The sequence below is a fragment of the Trachemys scripta genome, chromosome 7 (genome assembly GCF_013100865.1).
Source record: "Trachemys scripta elegans isolate TJP31775 chromosome 7, CAS_Tse_1.0, whole genome shotgun sequence".
Classification (NCBI taxonomy): Eukaryota; Metazoa; Chordata; order Testudines; family Emydidae; genus Trachemys; species Trachemys scripta.
The window spans coordinates 96,470,179-96,497,466 of NC_048304.1; the positions used below are offsets into that span (position 1 = coordinate 96,470,179).

The window sequence follows — 27,288 nt, forward strand, 5'->3', positions numbered from 1 at the left end:
GGACCTCTCTTTCCAGTGCTGTTAGTTTTGACATCTTTTGCAAGCACTAAATCCACTTTTATTAATTAGATGATGTCTGTTGTGTGCTATGAAATTGTAAGTGCTATGTGGGTATTTTATGAGTTAAGTCGTGGCATACAAGCTCATCTCTCAATCTCTGAGGTGGGAAACAGTCTGAGGTAAAGTCCTATAGTGAGGGATGTTTATCTTATGTAACATTTTCTATTACCTCTTTTGCTCAATTCAGTATTTTTACTCTAAGTTATTTATAATAATAGTGAAATGTACTGGTAGGTTTGCATGGAACATATGTGAATGTGTGTCTATTTTGAATGCTAACTGAGTGAACACAGTTGACAGGTGAGGGTGTTTTTGCAATGACTACAACCTATTAGAAATAGAAGGCCAAGTAAAGAATCATAATCTCATGCTGGATATTCAAGGACAACACTATATGTTTGTGCCTTAGATGCTTGTATAAGTTACTTTTTAAGAGTGCAAGTTTTGTAAAAGGGTTTAACTAGGTTAGTATAACTGAAATTGTGGGGTTTCTTATAAACTAGACCTATTAGACAATATCTACAGGCTGGTTTTAATTTGCATATTTTAGAAAGTCCTTTGCTTTCTATTTGTATAAAAAATATTTTCCACATTGTGATCTTCACCAATCTCTGCTTTCTTTGGACCGTCTTACCCTTCTGCATGTATTGTATTGGATGAATTGCACCTTACATGCTGAGGATAGGGTGACCAGATGTCCTGATTTTATAGCGACAGTCTTGATTTTGGGGCCTTTTTTCTTATATAGGCTCCTATTACCCCCTCACCCCCATCCCTGTCCCGATTTTTCACATTTGCTGTCTGGTCACCCTAGCTGAGGAACTAGTAGGTCTGTATATGTGTTGGCCTAGTCAAGAGACTGGACAAAAAAAGGTTAATGTTGCACACAAAAGTTCTCTGTAAAATGGGAGAAGGAAGTCTGTGAGCCACAGATCTGGAAAGAACCAGAATGCTTTATAACTCTTCATGTTATTGAAATGATACATATAACCCCCTGCAAAAATTGCCTCTCATTCCCAAAAGCAGCACGCCCACTATGATTTATTTAACTAATACTATAATTCTTATTTAGATATTGATGTTTTTGGCTAGCTGGTTTCATAGAATTAAATGAGTTTAAAAAAAAGTAATAATAGAAATAGCATGACATCTGATTGAACTTTGGGAATCAAGAATTAGGAAATCATCAAATAGTGCTTCACAATTTATTAAAAATCTTATTGATCATTAATGCCAAAATGAAAAATAAGTAGCAATTCACACAAGAAAACATTTGGAAGGCAGATTAATCTGCATTAAGTGTAGTTAATGGTCATGTTTGCAACCACAATTTTAATACTTCCATTCATTGGAACAACTGAATTGATCAGATGGGATAAGAAGCAAGAGATACCAGCTGCTACAACCCATTGTTTTTTGTAAGTTTAATTGATTATGATGATTGGGAATGCAACTTGGTTCTGTTGAACTTTGGTAAAAAACTGCAAAAAATTCACAAGAAGACAGGCAGTTCATTATTTACTTCTTTTGAGCAAAAAGGAGTGTGTGTGTGGGGAGGGGGAGGGGGAGAAGAGACCCAGGGGTAGGGGGACAAACAAAAAGGAAAAGAACAGGGTTGATTGCTGATTGTAATAATCAAATATGCATCATTGTATTAGTTCAGTACAGATTGTCAAAGAGGCAGCATAATAGGTTATGATTTACATTAATACTACTCAGACAGCTAAAGTAGTTGGCAGGTACCAACTAGAGGTTCATTTAGAGACATGGGTTGTGGTGACTAAGAACAGTTGTCAGCATCAACTTCTTGTATTAAAAAATTCCTGTCAAGCAAATGAGATGAGTAATACTCATAAACATGCTATTTCTGTAAGTAGGGTGAGAGAACAAACTTAAAAGTGCGATTCTATTGTGCAACAGAAATGGCAAGTAGTTTGAGGTCCAGAAGACATGAAGTGCTTCCATTAAAGACCATCCATAACAGATGGCCACACATTTAAGAACACATCTCAGGTTTCTGCAATTATTCATGGATGTTAAAAAAAAAAAAAAATCATCCAAGTCCTGTCCTCCCACATGGAGAGGGAAAATATCATTATTTTGCCTGCTTTTTGATTTTTTTAATTGGATGATTTTAGCAGTTTGTTAAACTGTGGAAAATCTTTATTAAACAATCAAAACACAGCGCACTCAGCATTTACGTAAAAATTAATATTTGATTATCTTAATCTACTGTGAGACAGTGCTGCAGATATGCCATGATCCATTCATGTTTTCCATTATCCACAAGTGAGTGACAAAATCCTGCCTTTTAGAAATAACTCAATAAAGAGAGAGAGGAGACAAGTAGGCTTAGGAAAATGTGGGTCCCTCCAATTACCACATAGAATACCTAGTTGGTTATCCTCCCACATTCCAAATAATAGTGGATGGTAGGTGCCACTAGGTCTTTGATGTTATTCCCAGAAGTACTGCAGCAGCCCGGAAAGTAGTGCTGTTGCCTGGAAATGTGTTGCAGTTTTGGAAGGCTGCACACCTGATGTTTTGTAACTCAGTTGTAATATATCATTTGCTGGAGAAGAAATATCTGGGGTGCCATTATAGTATTGGGCGGAGATTTAAGGGATACTTATGGGTGTTCTCATTTTGTTGTCTTCTTAGGCCTGGTCTACACTAGGCGTTTATGTCGAAGTTAGCGCCGTTACATCGAATTAACCCTGCACCCGTCCACACCGCGAAGGTATTTAGTTCGACATAGAGGTCTCTTTAATTCGACTTCTGTACTCCTCCCCGACGAGGGGAGTAGCGCTAAATTCGACATGGCCATGTCGAATTAGGCTAGGTGTGGATGGAAATCGACGTTAATAGCTCCGGGAGCTATCCCACAGTGCACCACTCTGTTGACGCTCTGGACAGCAGTACGAGCTCGGATGCTCTGACCAGCCACACAGGAAAAGCCCCGGGAAAATTTGAATTTGAATTCCTTTTCCTGTCTGGCCAGTTTGAATCTCATTTCCTGTCTGGACATCGTGGCGAGCTCAGCAGCACTGGCAACGATGCAGAGCTCTCCAGCACTGATGGCAGTGCAAGCTCAGAATAGAAAGAGGGCCCCAGCATGGACTGATCGGGAAGTCTTGGATCTCATCGCTGTGTGGGGCGATGAGTCCGTGCTTTCCGAGCTGCGATCCAAAAGACGGAATGCAAAGATCTATGAGAAGATCTCTAAAGACATGGCAGAGAGAGGATACAGCCGGGATGTAACGCAGTGCCGCGTGAAAATCAAGGAGCTGAGGCAAGGCTACCAGAAGACCAAAGAGGCAAACGGACGCTCCGGATCCCATCCCCAGACATCCCGTTTCTACGAGGCACTGCATTCCATCCTCGGTGCGGCCGCCACCACTACCCCACCACTGACTGTGGACTCTGAGGATGGGATAGTGTCCACGGCCGGATCCTCGGACATGTTAGCGGACGGGGAAGATGAGGAAGGAGATGAGGAGGACGAGGCAGTCGACAGCGCTCACAACGCTGATTTCCCCGACAGCCAGGATCTCTTCATCACCCTTACAGAGATCCCCTACCAACCCTCCCCAGCCGTTACCCCGGACACAGAATCTGGTGAAGGATCATCCAGTAAGTGTTGTAAACATCTAAACATTTATTTGTAACAGAACATGATTATTAACAATGTAAAAAATGGGTTTCTCATGATTACTTTGAATAACTTAACGGTTCAGTCATGGGCAGTGCAAGTATTTCAAAAAAATCTAGCAATGTCCGGTTTTGCATGATTGTCCTGCCCAAGCCGCTCTACTGTGTAGTCCCTGCTACTGCAGCTACAGTAAGATGCGGTCTATATGTCCGGGGATGGAGCAGAAATCCTCCTGGGACATCTCAAGGAAGCTCTCCTGCAGGTAATTTGAAATCCGCTGCATTAGGTTCTTGGGGAGAGCGGCCTTATTGGGTCCTCCGTAGTAGGACACGTTGCCGCGCCACGAGACTAGCAAGTACTCCGGAATCATTGCTTGGCACAGCATGGCGGCATACGGCCCTGGTCTTTGGAGGCTTTCCCGGAGCATTCTCTGTCTGTCGCTCTCAGAGATCCTCATGAGGGTGATGTCGCTCATGAAGACCTGCTTTGAATGAGGTAGGGGAATGTTATTAGTGTTGGCTGGTTTGCAGCCACGCGGTGGAGGCGGGAAAGGGTCAGCCGAAAGGGATCGTTCCCGGGGACAGCCGCGAGGGTGTGGGACAGGAGCAAACTTCCTGCTTGCCGGATTGCTGGCAGCAGGGACCGACATTGATTTCAATGTGAAATGAGGCCATTGCTAATATTAAAGTTTTAAGCTGCCACGAATCTACGGCTTACCATGTCTGCCTGCAACAGAAATTCCGTTGTCCTGACAGGGTTCTCAAAAGTGCTCTGCAAAACCACAGACAGTGAATGCGAAGGCCGAGAATTCGACCTTGTGCTGAGTGCGCATGTGATAGGTGCTGTGCATGGTCCTGTTCACAGAGAAAGACTATGTTCTTTGTTCACAACTACATTTATGTTTCTGAGGAATTCACTCCCTTTTTCCCATTCCCACAGCCCCATCTGCGACTGTCTCACAACCTAGCCTGTCATCACACTCCCAGAGGCTAGGGAGGATTAGGCATAAGAAGAAGAGGACACGGGAGGACATGTTCTCCGAGCTTATAGCCTGCTCCAGAGCACAGGCAGCACAGCAGACCCAGTGGCGGGAGAACTTGTCCCAAATGCACCAAGCCAACATGGATCGGGAGGAGAGGTGGCGTCAGGAAGACCAGCAGGCGACTCAAACCCTGCTTGGACTACTGAGGGAGCAAACGGACACGCTCCGGCGCCTTGTGGATGTTCTGCAGGAACGGAGGCAGGAGGACAGAGCCCCGCTGCAGTCCATCTCTAACCGCCCTCCCCCGCCACCAAGTCCCATACTCCCTTCACCCAAAGTGCACAGAAGGAGAGGCGGCAGAGTCCCTGCTAACTCTCACTGCACCCCTGCAGAGAGCTCGAGCAGCAGAAGGCTCTCAGTCCCCAAAGTTTGACAAGTTCTTTCCTTCCCGCCTGACACAAGCCCCCGTCCAAGTTTCACTTCCCAGTCCCCTGTGTAGTTGTTAATAAAAAATATGTTTCTGTTAACTACTGTTTCCATCATGTTCTTTTGGAGGAGGGGGGGAAAGGGGGTTGGTAATTGGACAGGACAGTCACCTTTGGCAGGGTACATAGTCGGGGGCAGGCACAGCAGCAGGGCACATACATAGTGCAGTGATGCAGTGACTACTTACCCTGGTTAGTCTGGGAGGTTCTTTTCATGTTATGTGGTGGGAGGTGGGTTGCTCTGTGACTTTGTGGCACGGGAGGGCAGTTAGAGATCTGAAGCGGCGGTCCTTAGGCAGGATCACAGAGCCACACAGCAGGGGATCTGTAAGCGTCCCCCCCCCGCCACAAAGTCACATAGTACCCCCATACACACAGTCCCTATCAGGAGGGGTGACAGGCTCCGTTGAAAGAACCATCCCACCGCACCGGAGCCTGTCAGTCCTTCAGTTTAGAAGCTGCATTCGCGCGACTACACTACACCCGCTCCGCACCACAGTCTGCGTCCCAGTTTTAAAAAATTCCCGCGAAAACAGTATTACAGAAAACGGTGTGCTTTAACAAAGTAGAACTATTTTTATTTTGAAACGTGTGTTGGAAGTGGGGTGAAGGCTTCTCTGTACACAAAATTAGAAAGTCACAGGTTACCCTGCTCACTCAGGAACTTTGCTTTCAAAGCCTCCCGGATGCACAGCGCTTCCCGCTGGTCTCTTCTAATCGCCCGGCTGTCTGGCTGTGAGTAATCAGCAGCCAGGCTAATTTCCTCAACCTCCCACCCCGCCATAAAGGTCTCCCCCTTGCTCTCACAGAGATTGTGGAGCACACAGCAAGCTGCTATAACAATGGGGATATTGGTTTCGCTGAGATCACAGCGAGTCATCAAGCTTCTCCATCTCCCCTTGAGACGTCCAAAAGCACACTCCACCACCATTCTGCACTTGCTCAGCCGGTAGTTGAAGAGTTCTTTTTCAGTGTCCAGGGCACCTGTATAGGGCTTCATGAGCCAGGGCATTAGCGGGTAGGCTGGGTCCCCGAGGATGACTATAGGCATCTGCACATCCCCAACAGTTATTTTGTGGTCCGGGAAGTAAATACCTTGCTGCAGCCGTCTAAACAGACCAGAGTTCCTGAAAACACGAGCGTCATGAACCTTGCCCGGCCATCCCACGTAGATGTTGGTAAAACGTCCCCTGTGGTCCACCAGTGCTTGCAGCACCATGGAAAAGTAGCCCTTTCTGTTAATGTACTGGCTGGCCTGGTGGTCCGGTGCCAGGATAGGGATGTGAGTTCCATCTATGGCCCCACCGCAGTTTGGGAATCCCATCGCTGCGAAGCCATCTATGATCGCCTCCACGTTTCCCAGGGTCACTACCTTTGGCAGCAGTACATCAACGATTGCCTTGGCTACTTGCATCACAACAACCCCCACGGTAGATTTGCCCACCCCAAACTGGCTCGCGACTGACCGGTAGCTGTCAGGCGTTGCAAGCTTCCAGAGGGCTATGGCCACTCGCTTATGGACAGTCAGGGCTGGTCGCATCCGGGTGTCATTGCGCTTCAGGGCAGGGGACAGCAACTCACAAAGTTCAAGGAAAGTTCCCTTCCGCATGCGGAAGTTTCGCAGCCACTGTGATTCATCCCAGACCTGCAGCACTATGCGGTCCCACCACTCAGTGCTTGTTTCCCGTGCCCAGAATCGCCGTTCCACGGCATCAACATGACCCATTGCCACCGTGATGTCCTCGGCGCTGGGTCCCCTGCTTTCTGAGAGGTCTGTGCTACTCTCACACTTCAGGCCATCACCGCGTTGACGTAGCCTCCTCGCCTGACTTTTCTGCATCTGCCTCAGGGCAACCTGTATGATAAGCTGCGAGGCGTTGAGAGCGGCCACAACTGCAGCGATGGTTGCAGCGGGCTCCATGCTCACAGTGCTGTGGCGTCCGCGCTGTCAATGACTTGAAAAGTGCGCGAAATGATTTCCCGCCGGCGCTTTCAGGGAGGGAGGGAGGGCGGGAGTGAGTGATGGATGGATGACGACAGTTACCCAAAAGCACCCTCGACACATTTTTTTACCCAGAAGGCATTGGTGGCTCGACCCAGAATTCCAATGGGCAGCGGGGACTGCGGGAACTGTGGGATAGCTGCCCACAGTGCACCGCTTCCAATGTCGACGCTTTCCCCGTTAGTGTGGACTCACAAAGTCGAATTACTGTCCTTAGTGTGGACACACACGTTCGACTTTGCAATATCGATTCCAAATATTCGATTTAAGTAAAATCGAACTACTCTCGTAGTGTAGACAAGGCCTTAGATTTTGTCTTTTCTGGCATTTCTACATTTCCTCCTATATGGGCAAGAATATCTTTTTTTAATGAGGCTTTTTTTTTTTTTTTTGGTATATCTCTCGCTCATTTCAGAACATAAGATTTAAAGTACATTTAAAAAGTAATGGAACATAATGGGCTTGTGTTTGAAAAGTAGCCTCTTTATTGCAGATACAACTTTTAACTTACAATTAAAATTGATGCATGATAATTGCAGCTCATTTATATTGTAGAAAATAGATTTACAACTCTGTGCCTGTGGGCACCTTGCCAGTGTTTGGATATTTTATATGCTATAAGCTTCACATGCAAAAATTGGAGGTTGGACGAACCCCCATTAAAAATCAGGACTCCATGCTTATTATTATTATTATTTATTATTAAAACAAAAATGAGTGTCAAGCTTATTCCATTAGGAGCAAAAGAAATCTCTGAACCAGTGGACCAAATCCTTGCCTTGAGTTTTAACATGACTTGCTTGCAATGGATATCTCCTTAGACATACAGACATAGTTATGTTAAGAGGGAAACAATTCTACATACCTTGTGAAGTTTTGTTACCATTATGTACAAATGATGAACCATCAGTATACATAATACTAGGTCTAAACTGGGGGGGAAGCATTATTGAAATCAATGGATCTACACCTGTTTACACCAGGGCCAAATGTAAAGCTAATGGAAAGGCTGCCACTGTCTTCAATGGGCTTTGGATCAGGCCCGTAGTGCAGTGCAATTGGTATACAAACATTCCCAGCAACAAAACTGTGGAATATGAATCCCAAATAATTGGATTGCATGACTTAACCAAGTAGATCCCATACCTAGTAGGAACCAGTGTAGCAGGCTGCACCAGGGAAGTAGAGACTGACAAAAGGTAAGTGGGTTTAAAGAGATCTGGCTATAAAATTGTATGCACAGTTTCTAAAAATATCTTTATATTCAAAATTATGTATAGTTAATACAGAATAAATACTTGCTATTTATTTAATAGAGAATAAATGCTAATGAGTGTTAATTAGAATGTCTAGATACTTGAACATTAAGATGAGTTTATGCTTCTAGTTCAGAAAAATGTTACACATGTTATACACTAAAAAGCAACAGAGGGTCCTGTGGCACCTTTGAGACTAACAGAAGTATTGGGAGCATAAGCTTTCGTGGATAAGAACCTCACTTCTTGCATCTGAAGAAGTGAGGTTCTTACCCATGAAAGCTTATACTCCCAATACTTCTGTTAGTCTCAAAGGTGCCATAGGACCCTCTGTTGCTTTTTACAGATTCAGACTAACACGGCTACCCCTCTGATACATGTTATACACTATTACACAACGTGGCAGTAATTTGCTGAAAGAGAAATGACTTAGGTTCCTTGAATGAGTTCAACTGCATATTGGGGGAACTTTACATAAATACCTTGTTAGTAGGTTGATAATTTTGAAACTGTGAAATGGGAACCACATATCTTTTCCCCTGTTGAGTTCACTGGAACTTTAAAGGATTATAGTTTCATTCTGAAGTATCTAACTTCTGCCATTTGATTTAGCCCTCATAACCTTTCTAGAACCATTGAACTGTCTTTCATTCTGTTCTGTAGTCCTGCAAAATAGCTGTTAAGAAAGTTACTAGTTTGACTGACCTGGTTGTTGAAGCTGATCTGTGTCAATGAAATATGGGCCCAAGCTGCAAAAATTGGATCCAGATATTAATTTCAAACACCCCAACCATGAAAGTGTTGCACTTAGACTTTGATTCAGTTGGATCTATGCTGAAGGTAGGACCCAACTGAAATATGGAACACATTCAAGTTTGCACACTCAATTCTCCACTGAGCAAAGCTTGGGCACCAGAAAGGATGGGGCTGACAGGGACCCTATTGTAGCTCCCTAATTCTGTTTTACCTGGCCCTGGCATGACTGAAAGTTGTATAGGCTTAGCTTTAAATTGTGCTGCTGGTGGTAAACCTTTTATGAGCAAAGAATCCAGGTGTGGAGAAATCTTGCTCTTCCACACTCCCTACCCTTCCCTCTCTTCCCCAGATCTGGTCCTAGTCTTCCCTCTCTACCCCCCTGTATGCTCCTTCCCCCCCATTATGCTGGGCAGCACAGCTGCAGTGGAGGAGCTGGTGCAGGTGCTGACATAGCTGCCTCCAGGAGTGGTGCCAGGGTTTTTGGCGCCCTAGGCGGGGGTCCTTCCGCGCTCCCGGTCGTCATCGACAATTCTGCGGCACTCCCAGAGTGAGTGAAGGACCCGCTGCAGAATTGCCACCGAAGACCCGGAGCGCGGAAGGACCCCCCCGCCGCCGAATTGCCGCCAAGGATGGCAAAATGCCGCCCCCCCCAAATCCTGGCGCCCCAGGCAACCGCCTAGGTCGCCTAAATGGAAGCGCCGGCCCTGGCTGCCTCCCCTAGCTTTCCACTGACAAGAGATATCCCCACATGGGGAAATTCTCCTGCAGGTTTTTCCAGCCAGGTTAAGTTCATTTTGCCCCTGCAAAGTGAACTCGGTGGACCAGAGACTCTGGCCCTGGATTCTTAATGGACCCAAAGTTTGAGGTTGTTCAGATCTGGGGTTCTGGTTGAAGCACATCTGAACTATACAGCACTCCCAGGTGATAGTGGTTACCCGCTGAACACCTGTCCTACTTCCAAACTCCTCCAAATGATGGGGTCCACACTATATTTTAATGTTCATCTGCAATGCAAGCTTTGTATCTTTAACTGATATTGCACCACAGTTATGAAAACCGTTCACAACTCCTAAAAGGGAATATTTTCCATACCACTTAGCCATCAGATTTTCTGGTTTTGTTTCTTTAAAGAGTAAATGCTTACTCCTGGTTTCTGTGCCAGCATGTTACAATACAATATAAAATACCCATATGTGAAAGCAAATGTGAATTTTACTGTAACAAGTTTATTGGGGAAAAATTCTAACTGTAGCTGCCTAGTCCCACAAAATTTCCAGCCCAGTTTACCAGGCACATGCCATTTCTTTGTATAAGTAATGGGAATTAGGAAAGCTCTGACATGCTGAGCTTTGCCCATAATTAGTGTAACTGTGTGGAATTGGCTTGAACATATCTTTTGAGGCTCGTGCTATTTTCATATATATGACACTGATCAGCTTGTTAGGAAAGTCGACCCTGGAGGAAAACCTTAACGTTCATTTAAAAAATGAAGTCCTAATCATTATCAGTTAGCCTTGAAATGTAACTCAGTACAAAAAGATGTAAACTAGTCATTGGGGTTGAAAGCAACAAGCAGTTTGGCTTCACTTCTGCAGGATAAGGAATCATTCTGCTTACCGTCTCCCATGTTCTGAGGTCATCACTGTGCAGATTGATGTGGTAATGGAAAAAAGAGTTGCTTATGGGTGGGAGCGAGGGTGGAGAAGGCAAAAAATGACTAGCCTAAGTTTCAAAAAGCAAACGCATTAATTTAAATAATCAAAAATGATCATATTAACCTTTCCCCCCCTCCCTTTACAGAGGATATTTCTCAAAGCCAAAAGCGAGGAAGAAATTTTTGCGCATCTTGGCTTGGATTACCTTGAACCCTGGGAAAGGAATGCGTAAAAAGATTTGCCCATGTTCTTTCATCAGTACACAGCTTTGCTATATCTTACTGTTTTTATTAGTGCTCATCATTGCAGTATCTTTCTGAATTAGATATCTATGTTACAAGTATAAATGTGTCTTTATAAAGAAAATCAGTGAATAAAATATTAGCTAGAATTCATTATAGATACTGATGTTTTATGTGCTCCTAGAAAGAATACCTATTTAAGCCCTGAAAGCTTCTGTTCCTGAGCTGTGCAGTAGTCAGAGCTTGAGTGACCACAGTGTTACTCCAGTTTTATGCTGATGAATTTGCACTAAAACCACTGGAATAAAACTATAAAGTATTGCAGCAGCGAGTCAGGGTGTAAATATACATTTGGCCGAGCTTGTGGTGGACTTACAGTCAACTCAACTACTCTTCACTGTTTGTCTGTCTGAGACACTATCTTCTGACTGCCACATCCACTCAATTGCAACATTTCAGGCAATGTTCTAGGTACTAATGGCTTGAACCCTATTGATTTTGGGGGGAAATCAGAAAACCAAAAGGGTGGACACATGGAGCCTCTGCCATCTGATTAGTACCTCTGCAATTGTTTATAGATCAAGCAACAAGTTTGATAGCACCAATTAGCACCTTCCATCTTAACACCTGTCAACATCTTCCAGTATGACAACACTCATCTCATTTCTGCCTGTCCTATTGTCTGGCAGAAAAGTAATTTTGGGTGTCAAGTCTGCTTTCTCCCAGACAAGTCTGCTTTCTGCATTACCATGCTGATACATGAAGCACCTTCCATTTTGTTTTGCATCATGATGCTGACACTTAAATAGAAATGGGATTTTTCAATCCTAGTGCAAGAGAATAAAAGCTACAGTTGCTCATCTAAATACAATTCTTAATTCAGGGCAAAATTAATCAGAAATTATACTTTAGGATTGTGCCATTTCTGCATACTTCATACCACAGAGGAATTATTTAACATCCTGGTTTCTGCATAAAGAAGTGTTTGCAACTGGTAACTCCCATCTTGCCTGCCTATGCATTTCTCTCAGTTATGTCACCTGGAGGAGAGTGTATGTCAAATGGAGTTATAGCAGACATGCCAACTCTTGTGATTTCTAAGTAAAATTAAGCCTGAGTTGTATGAGGAGATTTCGGCAAACCAGTAAAATGTCTGAAACCACTATGGCTATTGCTAAAAGCAGCCTTGTCAGCAGTCTCAGCTTGACCAAGGCAGGAGGGGAGGGGCTTTTGGGTGCCACAGAAAGGGTAGCTTGACCCTGCATACTTCCTGATAAGAATTGTGTTGAAGTTGCTGATACATGCATTTTAGAAGAGCAGGATGTGCCCTAGGAATGTTTATTGGGGCCTCAAGGCTGCAAACTCTGGAAAAACCCACACCTGGTTAATCAATAATCAGAAGGAACTGCTTGACCATTGAAACTGCTTACTTAATGTTACTTAAAGTTTTCTTTAAGGGACATGTCATTCTATTACTAATGTATAAATAAGGGGGAAAAGTTTGAGGTAGTTGGACTCTTTTTGGACTCATTTGGACTCTCTCTGGATACATCTTGTGCAGACGGAAGATTTGGCCAATGGAAGCCTGACGCTGTGTCACTCGAGAGCCACACTCGGCTTTGGTAATTATCAAGGGTTGGGGGTGTTTTACTAACCTGTTGCGGACGCGTGTAAATGCTTGAGACTAAGTAAAATTTAGCTTTAAGTGAAAGCACTCTTGTGTTGTCCTGTTTGTGCCAGCCATCTATCGGTCAGACGGCCGTGTCTCCCTTGATTTATTTCCTGACACCACCTTGCCCAGAGTAAAAGATACCAAGAGCTTTGGGTTGAAAGAACCCCGAGTAACAGAGTCATGATCTTGCAATAGAACTCTGAAATGTCAGGATTTTTTCCCCAGCCACGCTGAAAAAAAAATCCTGACATTTGAGAGTTCTATCCTGAGATCATGAGTCAGGCTTAATAATTTTACTGAGAAATTGCTGCCAGCCCCAGTGGCTGGGGCTCCCGTTATCAGTCAGCCCTGGAACTGACAGGGCTGACAGCAAGAGCCCCTCCTTAAGGGGACACTAGGAGACTGGGGCTCCCGCTGTCAGCCACACGTGTGACCTGAGAGATCTTAAAGGCTCAGAAACCAGAAGGGAAATAGACCCTACATTTTATTGGTTTAAAAATCATAAGGATTTTTTTTAACCTCCATGATTTTGGGGCGTCTGACTCATGATTGTCCAATGGTGAGGTTGGCAATACTGCAGCTCCCCGAACATCGAAGAAAACATGCATCAGTTTGGTTCCCTTTTTCTGAGACTTTTTATCATTTGGCACATGGAAAATGAATATATTTCTTGCAAAAAATGACAAGCTGAAATAACTGAGATTCACAGTGAATTCATGAGTTACAAAAATTACTATTATTAAGTGAGGTTCTAATTCCTTGGTGAGATTCTCTGATTTCAGTTATACAGGAGTCAGACTAGATGATCATGATGGTCCCTTCTGGCCTTCAGATATATGAAGAAGGTAATACCTGGTATTCACACTTCTATACGAGGAGCAGCTATCCTAATTACTACCATAGTGTCCACCTTTTTGTAACACAGGACAACATAAATTAGGGAGTGAGCTAGAACATTCAAGGTTGTACCATACATTAAATGGTTGCAATGGCAGAAGTATGAGGCTCAGAAGAAGTGAGTTACAATGGACCTCAGACAGTGACTAGGCCCAACTAGTAGGAGAAGTGGGGGTGAAGTCAGAAGATGAAGTATGTGCTGTTAGGTTTCAGAATAGCAGTGTTAGTCTGTATCCACAAAAAGAACAGGAGTACTTGTGGCACCTTAGAGACTAGCAAATTTATTTGAGCATAAGCTTTGATGGGCTACAGCCCACTTCATCGGATGCATAGAATGAAACATATAGTGAGGAGATATATATACACATACAGAGAAGGTGAAAAGGTGGGAGTTGTCCTACCAACTCGAAGAGGCTAATTAATTAAGAGAGAAAAAAACCCCTTTGTAGTGATAATCAAGATAGCCCATTATAGACAGTTTGACAAGAGGTGTGAGAATACTTAACATTCCCCATGTTTGGGTGTCAACATTCCCCATGTTAAGTATTCTCACACCTCTTGTCAAACTGTCTGTAATGGGCTATCTTGATTATCACTACAAAAGGGTTTTTTTCTCTCTCTTAATTAATTAGCCTCTTCGAGTTGGTAGGACAACTCCCACCTTTTCACCTTCTCTGTATGTGTATATATATCTCCTCACTATATGTTCCATTCTATGCATCCGATGAAGTGGGCTGTAGCCCATCAAAGTTTATGCTCAAATAAATTTGCTAGTCTCTAAGGTGCCACAAGTACTCCTGTTCTATGTGCTGTTAGTAAAGGATGAACAAGCAAGAAGAAAGTGTAGGCCCACTGCTCCACTGGAAGGGACTGCAAAGAGATGGCAAGGAGAAAACTGAAATGCTTTATAGTTACTCTGCTTCAACATTCAACAAAAAAGTTATTAGCGATAGCAGGATGCTTATTGCAATAATAGAGGCCAATCCAACAAGGCGATGAACTCCCTCAGGGCCTATTGATTTCAGTAGCACTTGAGAGTGCTCAGCACCATGAGTGGTGGGCAGGGCTGGCTTTAGGAAGTGCGGGGCCCAATTCGAACAGTTTCGATGGGGCCCCGGCAGGGATGACTAAAAAAAACCCACGTAAAAAAACACGTGGCGCTTGTACTCACTGGGCAGCGCTCCTAGTCTTCGGCAGTGGGTCCTTCACTCGCTCCGGGTCTTCGGCGGCACTGAAGGACCTGCTGTCGAAGTGCTGCCGAAGACCTGGAGCGAGTGAAGGACCCGCTGCCGAAGTGCCGCCGAAGACCCGGAGCGCCACCGGGTGAGTCAAAATTAAAAAGGAGCCTCTAGCCAGGGAAGGGATTCTCGGCCACTTCTTTCTCCCCTCTTAGGTGCGGGGCCCGATTCGGGGGAATTGGTGGCATTGGCCTAAAGCCGGCCCTGGTGGTGGGTATAATAGACAAGGGGAGGCGTTGCTTTCCCTAGCGCAGCCATCCCTGCTGCCTGAGACCTGGGCTGTTGTGTCCTCCCCCCCGGCTCTGACTCTTCCCAGAGGCTCCCACGGCATGCTGCTGCTGCTTGGTGAGTCTTCCTCCTCACCTCTCCTTTTCTCCACTCCACTCCACCCTGTCCCCCTTCAGAGGTCTCCGCAGCTGCCGGCAGAGCTTCTCCTCACCCCCCATCCCCGCAGGGCGGGGTGTGTGTGTCTGCGTGTGCGTGAGCTGCAGGCGGGAGAGTGAGGAGGTGAGGGGAGAGGATCCCTCATCCTTGAGAAACTTTACACAAGTGAAAAAGCTTTCCAGACCAGAGACTAGTAGCAGATCACTGAAACTGTTAAAGGGCCATTAAAGTTGTAAGGAAGCCATTTAACAGGCATTTGCCAATGCCCAGGAAGTCTTTGGCCACATTTAGCTGGGTTTTATATTGTAGGAAAATGTGTTATTGGGGTTAAAAACAGTTTCCAAAGGACCATCAGTTATTCTCTGTACCCAGCAGAAGTATTTTTGTCTAACCTCGCTCAAGGAGGAGGTGACATAGCCAGTGAGTTTTTCTTGATCTAGTGGTTTTATTCAAACCCAGTTTAAGTAAAGAAGTCTGGCAGGGAATTCAGTGTAAGAAAAGTTATTAAACTACTGCCCTAATGCAGGCTGTCAGTGACAAACACTTTTTCAAAAGGAGAGATTAGGCTTCAGTTTAGTGCAGGTACCCTGGCATTTCGTCTCTCTCTATACTGTATATACCGAACTCCCTGCCACACAGAGGAAAATCCATCTGGTAATTGATCTCTAGCTGTTGCCTGTTCAGTTCCCTTGGGGAATGTTATTAGTGCTTTAAGGTGAAAAGGGGGGAGGGTCTCGCAGGGGAGGGTAGCAGCAGGGTGAGGAGGCGAGCAGAGAGCTAGCTGCATGGCAGGTAGAGGGGCCTGGTGCGGGGGGGGGTGTGAGGAGGAAAGCAAGGGAGGAGGTTAGTGGAGGGGGGGACCTTGCGGCGGGGGTGTGAAGAGGTGAGTGGTGAGTCAGCTGTAGGCAGGGGCAGGGCCTGGGGCAGAGCAGGGGTGGAGTGTGGGTGGGGCTGTGGTTGGAAGAGATGGGACAAGAAGCTAGCCTCCTCCAGGGGAAGTTTCACCCACCACCCATTCTCAGCACCTTACAAGATTGGGCCCTTAATTAAGAAAGGGAGAGGTCATGAGGGAGAATCACAATGGAACAGGTTAAAGAAAACAAAACCTAGATCACATATTCTAATCAAGACGAGCTGCTGCCATCTCCCTGCTAGTAGAACTGTTGGAGCCATTGGTAATAATTCTTGTGAACTCATGACGGACAGGTGAGGCCCAGGGGATTGGAAAAGGAGAAACACTTTAAAAAGGGCAGACCTGTGTTTATGAAGGGAGGCGGGAAAGACAGAATTTCAGATCAGTAATCGTAATATGAATTACATTGCTAGGATGATTAATAGACTTTATTTTTTTAAGCACCTAGAGAAAAATAAAGTGATAAATCATGGGTAACATAGGTTCATCAAAAACAAATCATACCAAACTAATAAAGTGTTAGAGTCCCTAGCGGTTGTTTTAAAAATGTCTGTCCCTGCTTCTAGGCCAAAGCAATTTGGCAAGGGGCGGGGAGGTTGGGGAAGAGGGGATGGGAAAGGAGAAGGATAGTAATTTTTATAAGCTTCTGAGGTTTAACAGTTGATCAGTGACTCTGCTTCTGGGAAAACCAAAAGATTTACAAAGCAAAGTTAAAATAAGAGTAAAATCATTATGCATTTAATCATTTTCATATCATTCAGATAATTTTTAATGACTGTCAAATATCCAGGAATATCTGATGTAATGTTTACCAGCAATAAACATAGTTTCATTTCCCACATTCTTTAGGCATTGTTCTGTTATAGTGACAGATATATGAAGAAAAAATATTTGTAAAGCAAATTATTGCTTCAAATTGGCTCTTTCAATCCTTTTAAAGCTATCCTAACAGCAGTGAGCAATGTCAGGGCATGTCTTACTTAGGTTATAGGTAACAGCACCAGTGAACTGGAATGAACAATCTACGGTGATGTAGGAGAGGTTGGCTGTTTCAATGACTCTCCACAGAATCTTGAAAGCAGACGACATAGCTCTTTGTACAGATTACATTATATATAAATAAACTCAGCCGTGCACAAGCTTTCTGATGCTGAGACTGTTCTGCTAACTTGTCAGTAACCTGTGAACTATCCATAATTTGTGTGTGGATGGATACATATTAATAAAAATCAGCATATTCCCCAGCTTCCTGAACTCTGTAAAGTTGTGTTTTACATTGTACTCAAACCCTGATTTCATTTCTGCCAGAACTGCTGGACAATGTTATACTTTTGGGTTACAGGAGGTTTTCCTCTTATTCACAGAGTTCTGTGCACGTGTGAAATGGAATCTCCTATCTAGATCATATGGGTTGTTCTCCCCATGGTGTACTTTGTTCCATCAGCTGCAGTTAAAACAATATACTCCTGAGACAAAAATGTTCAGTGAGGACAATGAAGAGGCCCATAAAGAAATAAAGACTGAGGCTTTGGACAGCTTTGCAAGGACAGACTTCTGTCTGAATGGCTGTTGGTACAATAATATTCCAAAATCAGCCACTGCTACTGGTTTTGCGCACTGGCAGTAAATAACTTGTAATTCGGGTGCAGGGCAGCTAATTAGCTGAGGTGCATGTGTTTTCAGCTGTAATTTTTTTTTACTATAAATCATTCTAATAAGATGGACTAACTAGTGGTTGCCCAGCTGCATTTGTGCATCAGGCACCTTTTATTTTGATCAGATAGCACCAGATACAATGTGTCTTAGCTAATCAGATAGTTCCTCAAGGAACAGTTTTCAGGGTAGCAGCCGTGTTAGTCAAGGAACAGTGCCATTCAGCTCTGTGATGGGTTGCCCCCCCTTCAAGGTGCCATTTGATGTGCAGAGATACAACTGAGGCTGCCTGTTCTGCCAGCGTGGGCCCCCTTTAACCTGTCTTGCTGAGCCAGGCTCTTAAGCCTCCTCTAGCACACACACAGCCAAGGCCATACCTACCTGCAGAAACACACAGACACTGATATCAACTCTGGGAAAACTCAGCTTAAGGGACTTGCCCCAGCACTCAGGTGCCCTCCTCCCTTGGAGTGCAGACCCAAAGGTATATTGTCTTGCACTGTATAGAAAAATCTGCACAGTACAAGCTCATAAAAATTCACTTTCTCCCTCAATATGAAGAGAGATAAGCACACCTTCTTGCCCCCCCCCCCGCCCCAGTTAGAAATCGCACAAACTGGGTTTAATAATAAACCAAACAAATTTATTCACTATAAAAGGCAGAGTTTAAGTGTTTATAACAGAAAACACACAGAACAAAGCAGATTACTAAGCAAATAAAACAAAACACGCAAACTAAGCTTGATTCACTAAAGAAATTGGCTACAAATAGTAATTTCTCACCCTAAATGTTGTCTCAGGCAGATTACAGAGATTCTTGAAAGCCAGCTTCACTGGCCTGCAGCTTGAAACTTCAGATATTATTACTAACAAGTTAGACACCCTTCCAGCCTGGGCTCAATTCTTCTCCCCCCAGTTCAGTTCTTGTTTCCAGGTGTTTCCCAGTGTCTCTTTGCCTCCTCACCCAAAGAGACACTGGGAAACACCTGGAAACAAGAACTGAACTGGGGGGAGAACCATGATGATGTCACTCCCCTGCCTTATATAACTTTTGTATATGGTGGGAACCCTTTGTCTTCCAGTGGAAAAACACTGGCATTCCAAGGTGGGGTCCAGTACCAGGTGACTCAGTCATATGTGTCTGCAGGGTCGTAGCAGCCATTACTTGCAAGCTGTTTGGAGCATCCACAGGAAGACTAAACTCGTTCACAGTCCATTGTCTTTACTGATGTACCATCAGCCCTGGCTGGCTTTTTCATTGTTGTTCCTGAAGGGCTAGTTGTGGGTGTCACCCAAAGTAGTAGATATATGGTCAATATTCCTAACTTCAGATACAGAAATGATACGTGCATACAAATTGGATAATCAGATTCAGTAAATCATACCCTTTTCCCTTATCAGATTCCCAGTTTGATCAGTTCCATTTATTTTTAACGAAAGGTTTAACCAGTGCAGTGTGGAATCGTAGGTACCTCAAGAACCCTGTATAGAATCATAGGACTGGGCGGGGACCTCGAGAGGACATCTAGTCCAGTCTCCTGCACTCATGGCAGGACTAAATATTATCTAGACGAGTAGTTCTCAAACTTTGTACTGGTGACGCCTTTCACATAGTAAGACTCTGAGTGCAACTCCCCTTATAAATTAAAAACACTTTTTTATATATTTAACACCATTATAAATGCTGGAGGCAAAGCAGGGTTTGAGGTGGAGGCTGACATCTTTCGACCCCCTATATAATAACCTCACACCCCCAGAAGGGTCCCAACCCACACTTTGAGAACCCCCTGATCTAGACCATCCCTGACAGGTGTTTGTCTAACATGCTCTTAAAAAGATCTCCAATGATGGAGATGCCACAAACTCCCTAGACAATTTATTCCAGTGCTTAACCACCCTGACAGGAAGTTTTTCCTAATGTCCAACCTAAACCTCCCTAGCTGCAATTTAAGCTCATTGCTTCTTATCCTATCCTCAGTGGTTAAGAAGAACCTGTCCTTGACTGTAACTAATACCTGACTCTTGAAAAAAAGGGTAACTCTCCCCCACACACCCCGCAACAGTCTCCCCTCCATAATTTTCCAATCCAGTTATGGATTGTTATATTGTACACAGGAGGCTAGTATTGCCTAGTGGATGAGTAAGGGTTAATAAGAAATCCTTTATTATATAAAACAAACAACATCCCTCTACCGCCATCCTCTCAGCTCATGCTCAAGGAGTTCCCTAATCACTCACAACACAGATCAATCCATAATACTTTTTGGCCTAAGGCTGTCTACTAAAGTCAAATTCTTTCTGTTTCAATATCACCTCACTCAATGTCAAAGCACTACTAGAAAAGGTTCTACTTCATTCAGTCCTCTTGAAAATCCCTCATTTAAAAAAAATAAAAAATTCTATTTTCAGTCCATAAGTGTAAAAAACAATGTAGAAAAATCTAACTCCATCCTTTAATTCAATACTCTCCAATAAATTAAGCTGTTTTAAATTTTAACTGGTTACATGGACAACCTACATTGCCTGGCTACTTAACTACATGTCCCAGGAATTCATTGAGTGGAAGTCAAAGGTCAGAATACTCTCCAGCTAAAACCGCTACTGTTTGCAGCCAATCATTGTCATTAGTAAGAGAGGTCTAGCTGTGAAGACACCATGAGTGAGTACTAAGGTTACTAGATTCACTTGCTCATGTAGGTATTTAAGCAAACAAAGTAGTTACAAAGAAAACCATAACAAAGTTACCTTTTAAAGGTTGCATAAACTAGAACCTGGCTCTCCCAGAGTAGTCAGCACAAGCTTTATTTATATATTACCCCTTTGCAGACTGGTCTGCTCAAAACAACATGAGGGTTCAAAAGGACTTCTTGAAGGAATAAGCTTTACAATTCCTTTTCCATTCCTTTTCATATCATATGGGACAAACTTTCATCTAAAGGTGACTCAAGGCCATTCATTACAACAAGCAAACAAAAGCCCACTTACCAGCAGGTGTTAGGAGGAGTGGAGGACCCCCTAATTCACCCATTGGTATACAAGGACATACTTGACACCTCTTCTGTACTGAGTTTCTCTCATCTGCAATGACTTTTCCTTGCTAGGAGGTTATTCATTAACACCTAAAAGAAATAAAATAGCAGACAAGGTAATTTCAAATGAATACAAGTAATGTAGGCTATATTCCTGTTGCAATGGGTCTCAGTACTACTGGTTCAATTGTCAGCTCTTGATTGGAAACTGGATGATGTATAACATACAAAAGGAAATGGTGCCAACTGTTTGGAGGGTCAACTATCAACCTTTATAGCATGTATGTTAACATTTGAAGTATACATTCTGTAAGACTGCTTCCTATCCTGCACTGGTTTTACGCTTGTATACCAATACCAAGTTCAAAGACGTTACTCTTCATTTACACCATTGTAAGCAAAAGTAGAATCCTGTGTTAAATTTAGGCCCTAGCCTTCAATCTGATCAACATAGTCTGAGCCTTGACCCTGGACGGAGCCCTGTTGACTTTAGTTGGACTCTACATGGATACAAAAGTCCACCTACACAGGTCCTACTGTGGGGTCAGATTCCTGAGATCCTATGTTCCTGGGGGCAGCTATTATGCCTTCTGTTTTTCTTCTAGTACAGAGCCAGTCAGCAAATAACATAATCAAACATGGCACAAAACTAATAGCATAAGGCCTACTACCTCAAAAGGGTGAGATGTAGAGAAGGAAGCCTAGTTTTTTTGATGGGAAAATATGAACCAGGGTTGTATATAGGTCATGGGTATCATCAACAAGCTGAGCTTTTTGAAAATACTGCAAGCTACTCTGTCACATGACTGTGTGTAGGGAAATAATCTATGAAAGGCACCAAAATGAAACAGACTCCGTGGATGCGTGGGCCTCTTAACTAAGACTGTTAGCAACAGATGGCTGCTTTGACAATCGGGATGACATGATAAAGGAGTGAATTTAAATACCTACACGACCCAAATAAGTGCAAGAAAAATGCCTCCAAGAAGACACTTTAGATTTGGACTCAGCTTGAAAGGTCATATGAAATGATTATCAAACAAAGAATTACAATGTGTTAAAAAAGAAGACAGGATAAACCAAAAAGAAATATTCTTTAGAAATAAGAGAACAAACCCAACCCAACCCACACATGAAACCTATCAACAGTGCAATGAATATTGCAGTGATACCTGTCCAAGAGAAATTAGAGCAAGAGCCTCTGAGAGATGTGGTAAGTCACCTGGTAAGAGAAGGCAGTGTCCTGTGCTCAACAACATGAGCTTCGTTTGTGGCAGTTGAAGCCACTATGCTAGAGCCTGGAAAATCTGATCAGCAGTGGTGTAAAGGATTGGACAAATTAGCCACAGACGAATGGATGCAAATAGTGAAGACAGATGATGATGAACTATTATTAGCTGCACATGTCAAAGATCAGGGTGTAATATTTGTAATACAATTATTGAGGTCTGCAAGATGGGTAATTTTAAAGCAGACTTGGGAGTTCAAATAAACTGCATTACATTAATGGAGTTCAAGAAAAATAAATGGAATAAAATCCCACTGCATGATGAAAGAGCTATCTCAATGGGCCTGTGATGCACCTGGCAGGAAAGAAGGGTTAAGGAGTTGCTCTGGGCTGGAATGGCCCCATTGTACTGCACCTGCAAGTCATGTCAGAAGTGGAGGAGGAATTCAAACGAGGGAGAAGCTCAACTCAGAGGCAGTCAGTCATGCTGGGAAAATAGACTCCTAGTCATCCCAGTTCCCAGGAGAAGCCTGATAGAGGACAGAGCCTGCTCCCTTGCCTGAAAAAAGGTCCAGGTTCCCTGAGGCAAAAGTGGGCTGGACCATATTTCTTCTGGTAGCTAATCAGAAGACTTTGAGAAAGACTAGGCTTGTTCAAGGCCACTCTGAAGGAAAAGACGCCGGCACTGACTGCCTATTTCCTTTTCCTTGGTTTGTTTTTCTGCTCCTACTTTGTTTGTTCATTCCTCTACTGGAAGCCTGGAAGAGGTAAATATCCAGAGAGACTGGGGTGGGAGGGCTGAGACTCTGCCCCTGTGACAGGACTACTGAGTGTCCCCATCAGAGCGACTGGAGCTGGAGTGAGTACACAACCTTGTGATACCCCAAGGGTAGAATTACCGGAACTCTAACAGGGCCATTAGTGACAAATCACCACTATGAGAGAACTGATGCTTCATGGACATCTACTTTGTAGCTGATATTACTTCAGCACTTAGTTGTATTACAAAGAAGAAGACATAATTAAAGTTGTTCTTAACATAGATGAAAATTGTTTAGAAAGAGGTATTGTCATAACAAGACAATTTTCTAAAGTCTAGGAGTCTGGCAGGGGCTTACCACATACACTTTCAAAAGAATAATGACTTAGGTAATACTTGCCCTTAGAAAAGTTGCTAATGGGGGATGGATGGGAGGGGAGAGTAGTAATTCCATGATTCACAGTTTCATGTCACCTAGCCACTGCCTGTTATTGGGCTATGATTGATTCGTTTGTTTGATGAGGTTTTTGTTATCATTTACACAGCATGATGCAAACATTATGCTTGTGAGTCAGAAGGCCTGATTCTGTTCTAATTTATGCTGGCACTGCGCCAGCAGAACTCCATTGTCTTCAGTGGAGTATTTCCTCACTTTTGCCAGGGGACGAGCCGAATGAGACCCAGAATGCCTGTGTGGAGTGAATACAATACAGGAAATAACCTGCAGTTATCTAGTTTCTCTGAAATGGGGAAAAGTATGCAAGGGATGTGCAAAAGATCAGCAAAGAAACTTGGACAGAGAATTCAGTTATTTGAAAATGAGTGGGCACTGGGATACCCACTAGGGATGGGCAAGGTACAAAACCCTGCATAGAACAGAATGCATATTTTACAGGAATTCTGAATATTTTGTATGGGCTTTTGGATTTTAAAATATCAAACTAATGAACAAGTTAATAAAAGCTGTGGTCTCACTCCGAAACAACAGAGTAATTCTTTGTTAAAATGTGACCCAGATCAGAAATAGTCAAGGTATTGGCTTTATAACTGATAGTAGGGTAGCATGCTGTCAAACATCATTGCACTTATGCTGGTATGCGCTGCATGGGCAAATTATCATCATTACTCTTTGAGAAGAACTAGAGTTGGCAGGGAATTTTTTGACAAAACATTTTTTCAGTGGAAAATGCAGCTTCATTGAAATGGAAACTTCTTGTGGATATATACTGGCTTGGACTAAACTTTTGTTGGGAAAGTTCCTCAGGTCCGAGATGCAATTCCAGGTCAAAGCCAAAGAGGGAGACCCGCCCAGAATAACCAGTAGCACTCACCTATGAGATCCAAGTTCAAGTCACTGCTCTGCCAAGTCAGAGCAGAGATTTGAATGTGGATCTTTCACATCTCAGACAAGTTCCCCAACCACTGCAGAGTCAATCTCTTCTGTTGGGGCTTTTCTACTTTGTATAAATAATTAAATATTCATTAGGCCAAAGACAGACTGAGTCAATAGCCTGATGGTTAGGGCTCTCAGAGACTCGAACCTAGGTTTTTCACATCCCAGCTGAGTGCCCTAACCACTGGGCTATTGGTCATCCTAAAGTAGGAGGGACTCTCTTTTTTTGTGAAAAATTTCCAATGTGGAACAAAAACAAATGAAAAAAAAACATTGATGTTTTTCACAAAACAGAATTCTCGGTTTTTGGCCAGCCTTAGTAACAACACAAGACTGGCTTCTGGAACATCTTTTGAAAGCAATTTCTGTCTTCTAAACTGTTAAGGGTGTTGACTACTTAACAAATGCAAACAGAATAATCACACATATGTTAAATGAAAGTGGAAACAAAAATACTCCCTTTTATTGTCCACTAGTTTACTGCAGGTATTGGGCTAAATTTTACCTTCAATTATGCCTAGGCAACCGAGAGCAGAATTTGATCCAATGACTGCATTAACAAATTAACTTAGTTTTATGAAGATGCTCAAAAGGATGATACTTCCATTGCTATTGCTATTAAAAATGTCTTAGCTAAACACAAAACTGAGTTTACTGAATGCATTAGCATTCATGACTGATAATGCAAATGTGAATTATGTCACGGTACACTCAGTATACCATCTGCTCCACAAAGAAAAACAGCTGTTGGTAAATGTAAACTGCCTAGCTTACGTGGTACGCAATATGTTCAAATGCTATATGGAATAAATAAATTGGATGTTGTCAATTTATTGTGTTAAAAGTATTCAACTACTTTCTTAAGTCTGCAAAAGGAAGAGCTCAGCTGCAAGTATTTTTGAGATGATGGAGAAAATTATTATGCCATGTCCCATCCAGATGGCTTTTGCTGAAGCCAGCCATTGACAGGTTGCTGCAGTCATCATCTGCAGTTATGAGATGCTTCAGAAGCATGGACATAGATGAATGTGCTGTTCTATGGTAGAGGTTTCTGTGCTTGAATTGTCATGATTCTGATGACACTGCATTTTGTGATGACATTAATGAAATTGCTTGAAAAATGTTGCTTAAATATTTGCTGAATTTTTGATTGCACACCTCTGAACTCTGATTTTGTAAAAGCTAGTATGATGGAAGTCTGTAGAGTAATGAGTAATTTTAAGAGTAAATCACAAGAATGCTATAATTTATGGGAGTAGGGTGGGGCTAAATAAGAGTAAGGAAAAGTATTCTTGCTTTTTTATGTTTAAATACATGGTTAAATGATTCAAGAAAAGCAATGTCATGTGCCACTTGCGAAAGTGGCAATATCTGAACTAGTCACTATTTTCCTGTTTATATTGCCAATATCATGATCACGAAACATTAAATTTCTTATGTGTGAATGATATAAAAGAGCTTTGCATCCCAATTACTGTGAATACTTAAATGTATATAGAGCTTTATATTTTCAAAGCTGTACATTAATGCAATTTTGGTAAACAAATTGATGCTTTTGAATGAAAAAGACCATGCAAAGCATCTTGAGTTTAATGCTTTTTTATCTAGAGTATCCAGATCCTGCTCAAACAGATACTTTAGTTTAAACAGATCAATGGATTTCCCTGAATTAATTTCTATGACCAGACCAGAGCAGATGATCACAATGGTACCATCTGGCCCTTATAATCTATGAAATCTTTAAAATCCTATAACTGCCTGGTCTCTCCAGCAAAGAAAGGATTTTGCTTTTGGCTTGCAGTTCACCTTAAACTTCAAGCTGGGACTACAGTTCTCATACTTTCTCAAAGAGAAGAGTGCCAATGACATCAATTTCTCAACAATATATGCATTCTTTTGAGGTCTTTTATCCGACTACTGACATACAGCCCATCCCTGTGTATCTTGTGGAATCTAGCACAGCACAAAGGAGAAACAGGGCAACAATCCAGCTGTTAAAATCAAATCTCTAAAATAGAAAATTCCTGTAAAAACTGAGGATTTTAGTTTGGATTTAAATTGGAAAGAGGAGTAATTACTTTTTAGTATTATTAGAAAGGAAAAAAACATATAATCTTTATCTAATTCAAGACAAACTGTTACCAGTAGTGGTGGTTTGGAGGTTCAGTTTGAGTAAGCATTTAAGACTGTTAATGCTTATTTTTAATCTCGTGAAAGGTTTTGTGTTTCCCTAAGGCTCTCTCACTGGAGCACTTCAGTAGCCTGCAGGTCAAGTCTCCACATGGCCTTTCAGTAGCCTTTCCCACTCCTCTCAGTTCACTGTTCTTTTTCTTCAACCCTCCAATATGTTCTTGTTCTCTTTCAGTTCATATCTAGAGTCGGGGCGAATAAAAATCATGAATTCCCATCAGTACTATTTGCAACCCTCTTCATACATTTTTCTCTCACATTTGTTGAGCAAAACTTTTTTGGGGGGGTTTGTTCACAAGAATGTTGGTGGAAAGTAAAAGTCTCCCAAACACTGTGGTGACGTGTTTGCATCTGACAATAAAAGTATCATTATCTGGTCAGAGAACAGACATGATAACATGTGACTTAAGTGACTGATCACATGACATGAACAACAAATAATTAATAAAATAGTCAAAGCATTTGTTGCAATGAATAGTTGTATGAAATACACAAGATCAAATTTTTCATATAACACATTTGTCAAATGACTAACAAACTTGTAAAAATGTACTCTGTGAATAATTAGAAAACAGAAAAAAGGCTGAATAGATGGAATAAATTATTTGTTATATATAGAGTTCACCTACCTCTAGCCACAATCCTCTTCTAGGACCTGGCCCCTTCCTCTTAAGCTGTGAGTCCTCCAGGAGCCCACTGCTCTGCCAGTACTATTGTGCCATTTGTCTGTTCCTGAAGCTTCAGTTGTGTATTTTTGGTATTGCTAAAATAAAGTTTTGCACCCTTTGGAGCTAGACTGGGGCATGTGCTTGACCTATAGTCTGTCTAAAAGCAATATAAG

At 42.8% G+C, this 27,288-nt stretch overlaps 1 protein-coding gene across 1 annotated transcript in view; it reads left to right on the forward strand.

The window, feature by feature from the left end:
* Positions 1 to 12,331, forward strand: part of DNTT (DNA nucleotidylexotransferase) — a 152,884-nt gene extending 140,553 nt beyond the window's left edge. The window contains exon 12 of the mRNA XM_034776862.1: positions 10,994 to 12,331. Within this exon, the coding sequence (XP_034632753.1) occupies positions 10,994 to 11,080 (87 nt within the window). The 3' untranslated portion in view covers positions 11,081 to 12,331. The remainder of the gene's footprint in view (positions 1 to 10,993) is intronic.
* The last annotated feature ends 14,957 nt before the right edge of the window (positions 12,332 to 27,288 follow it).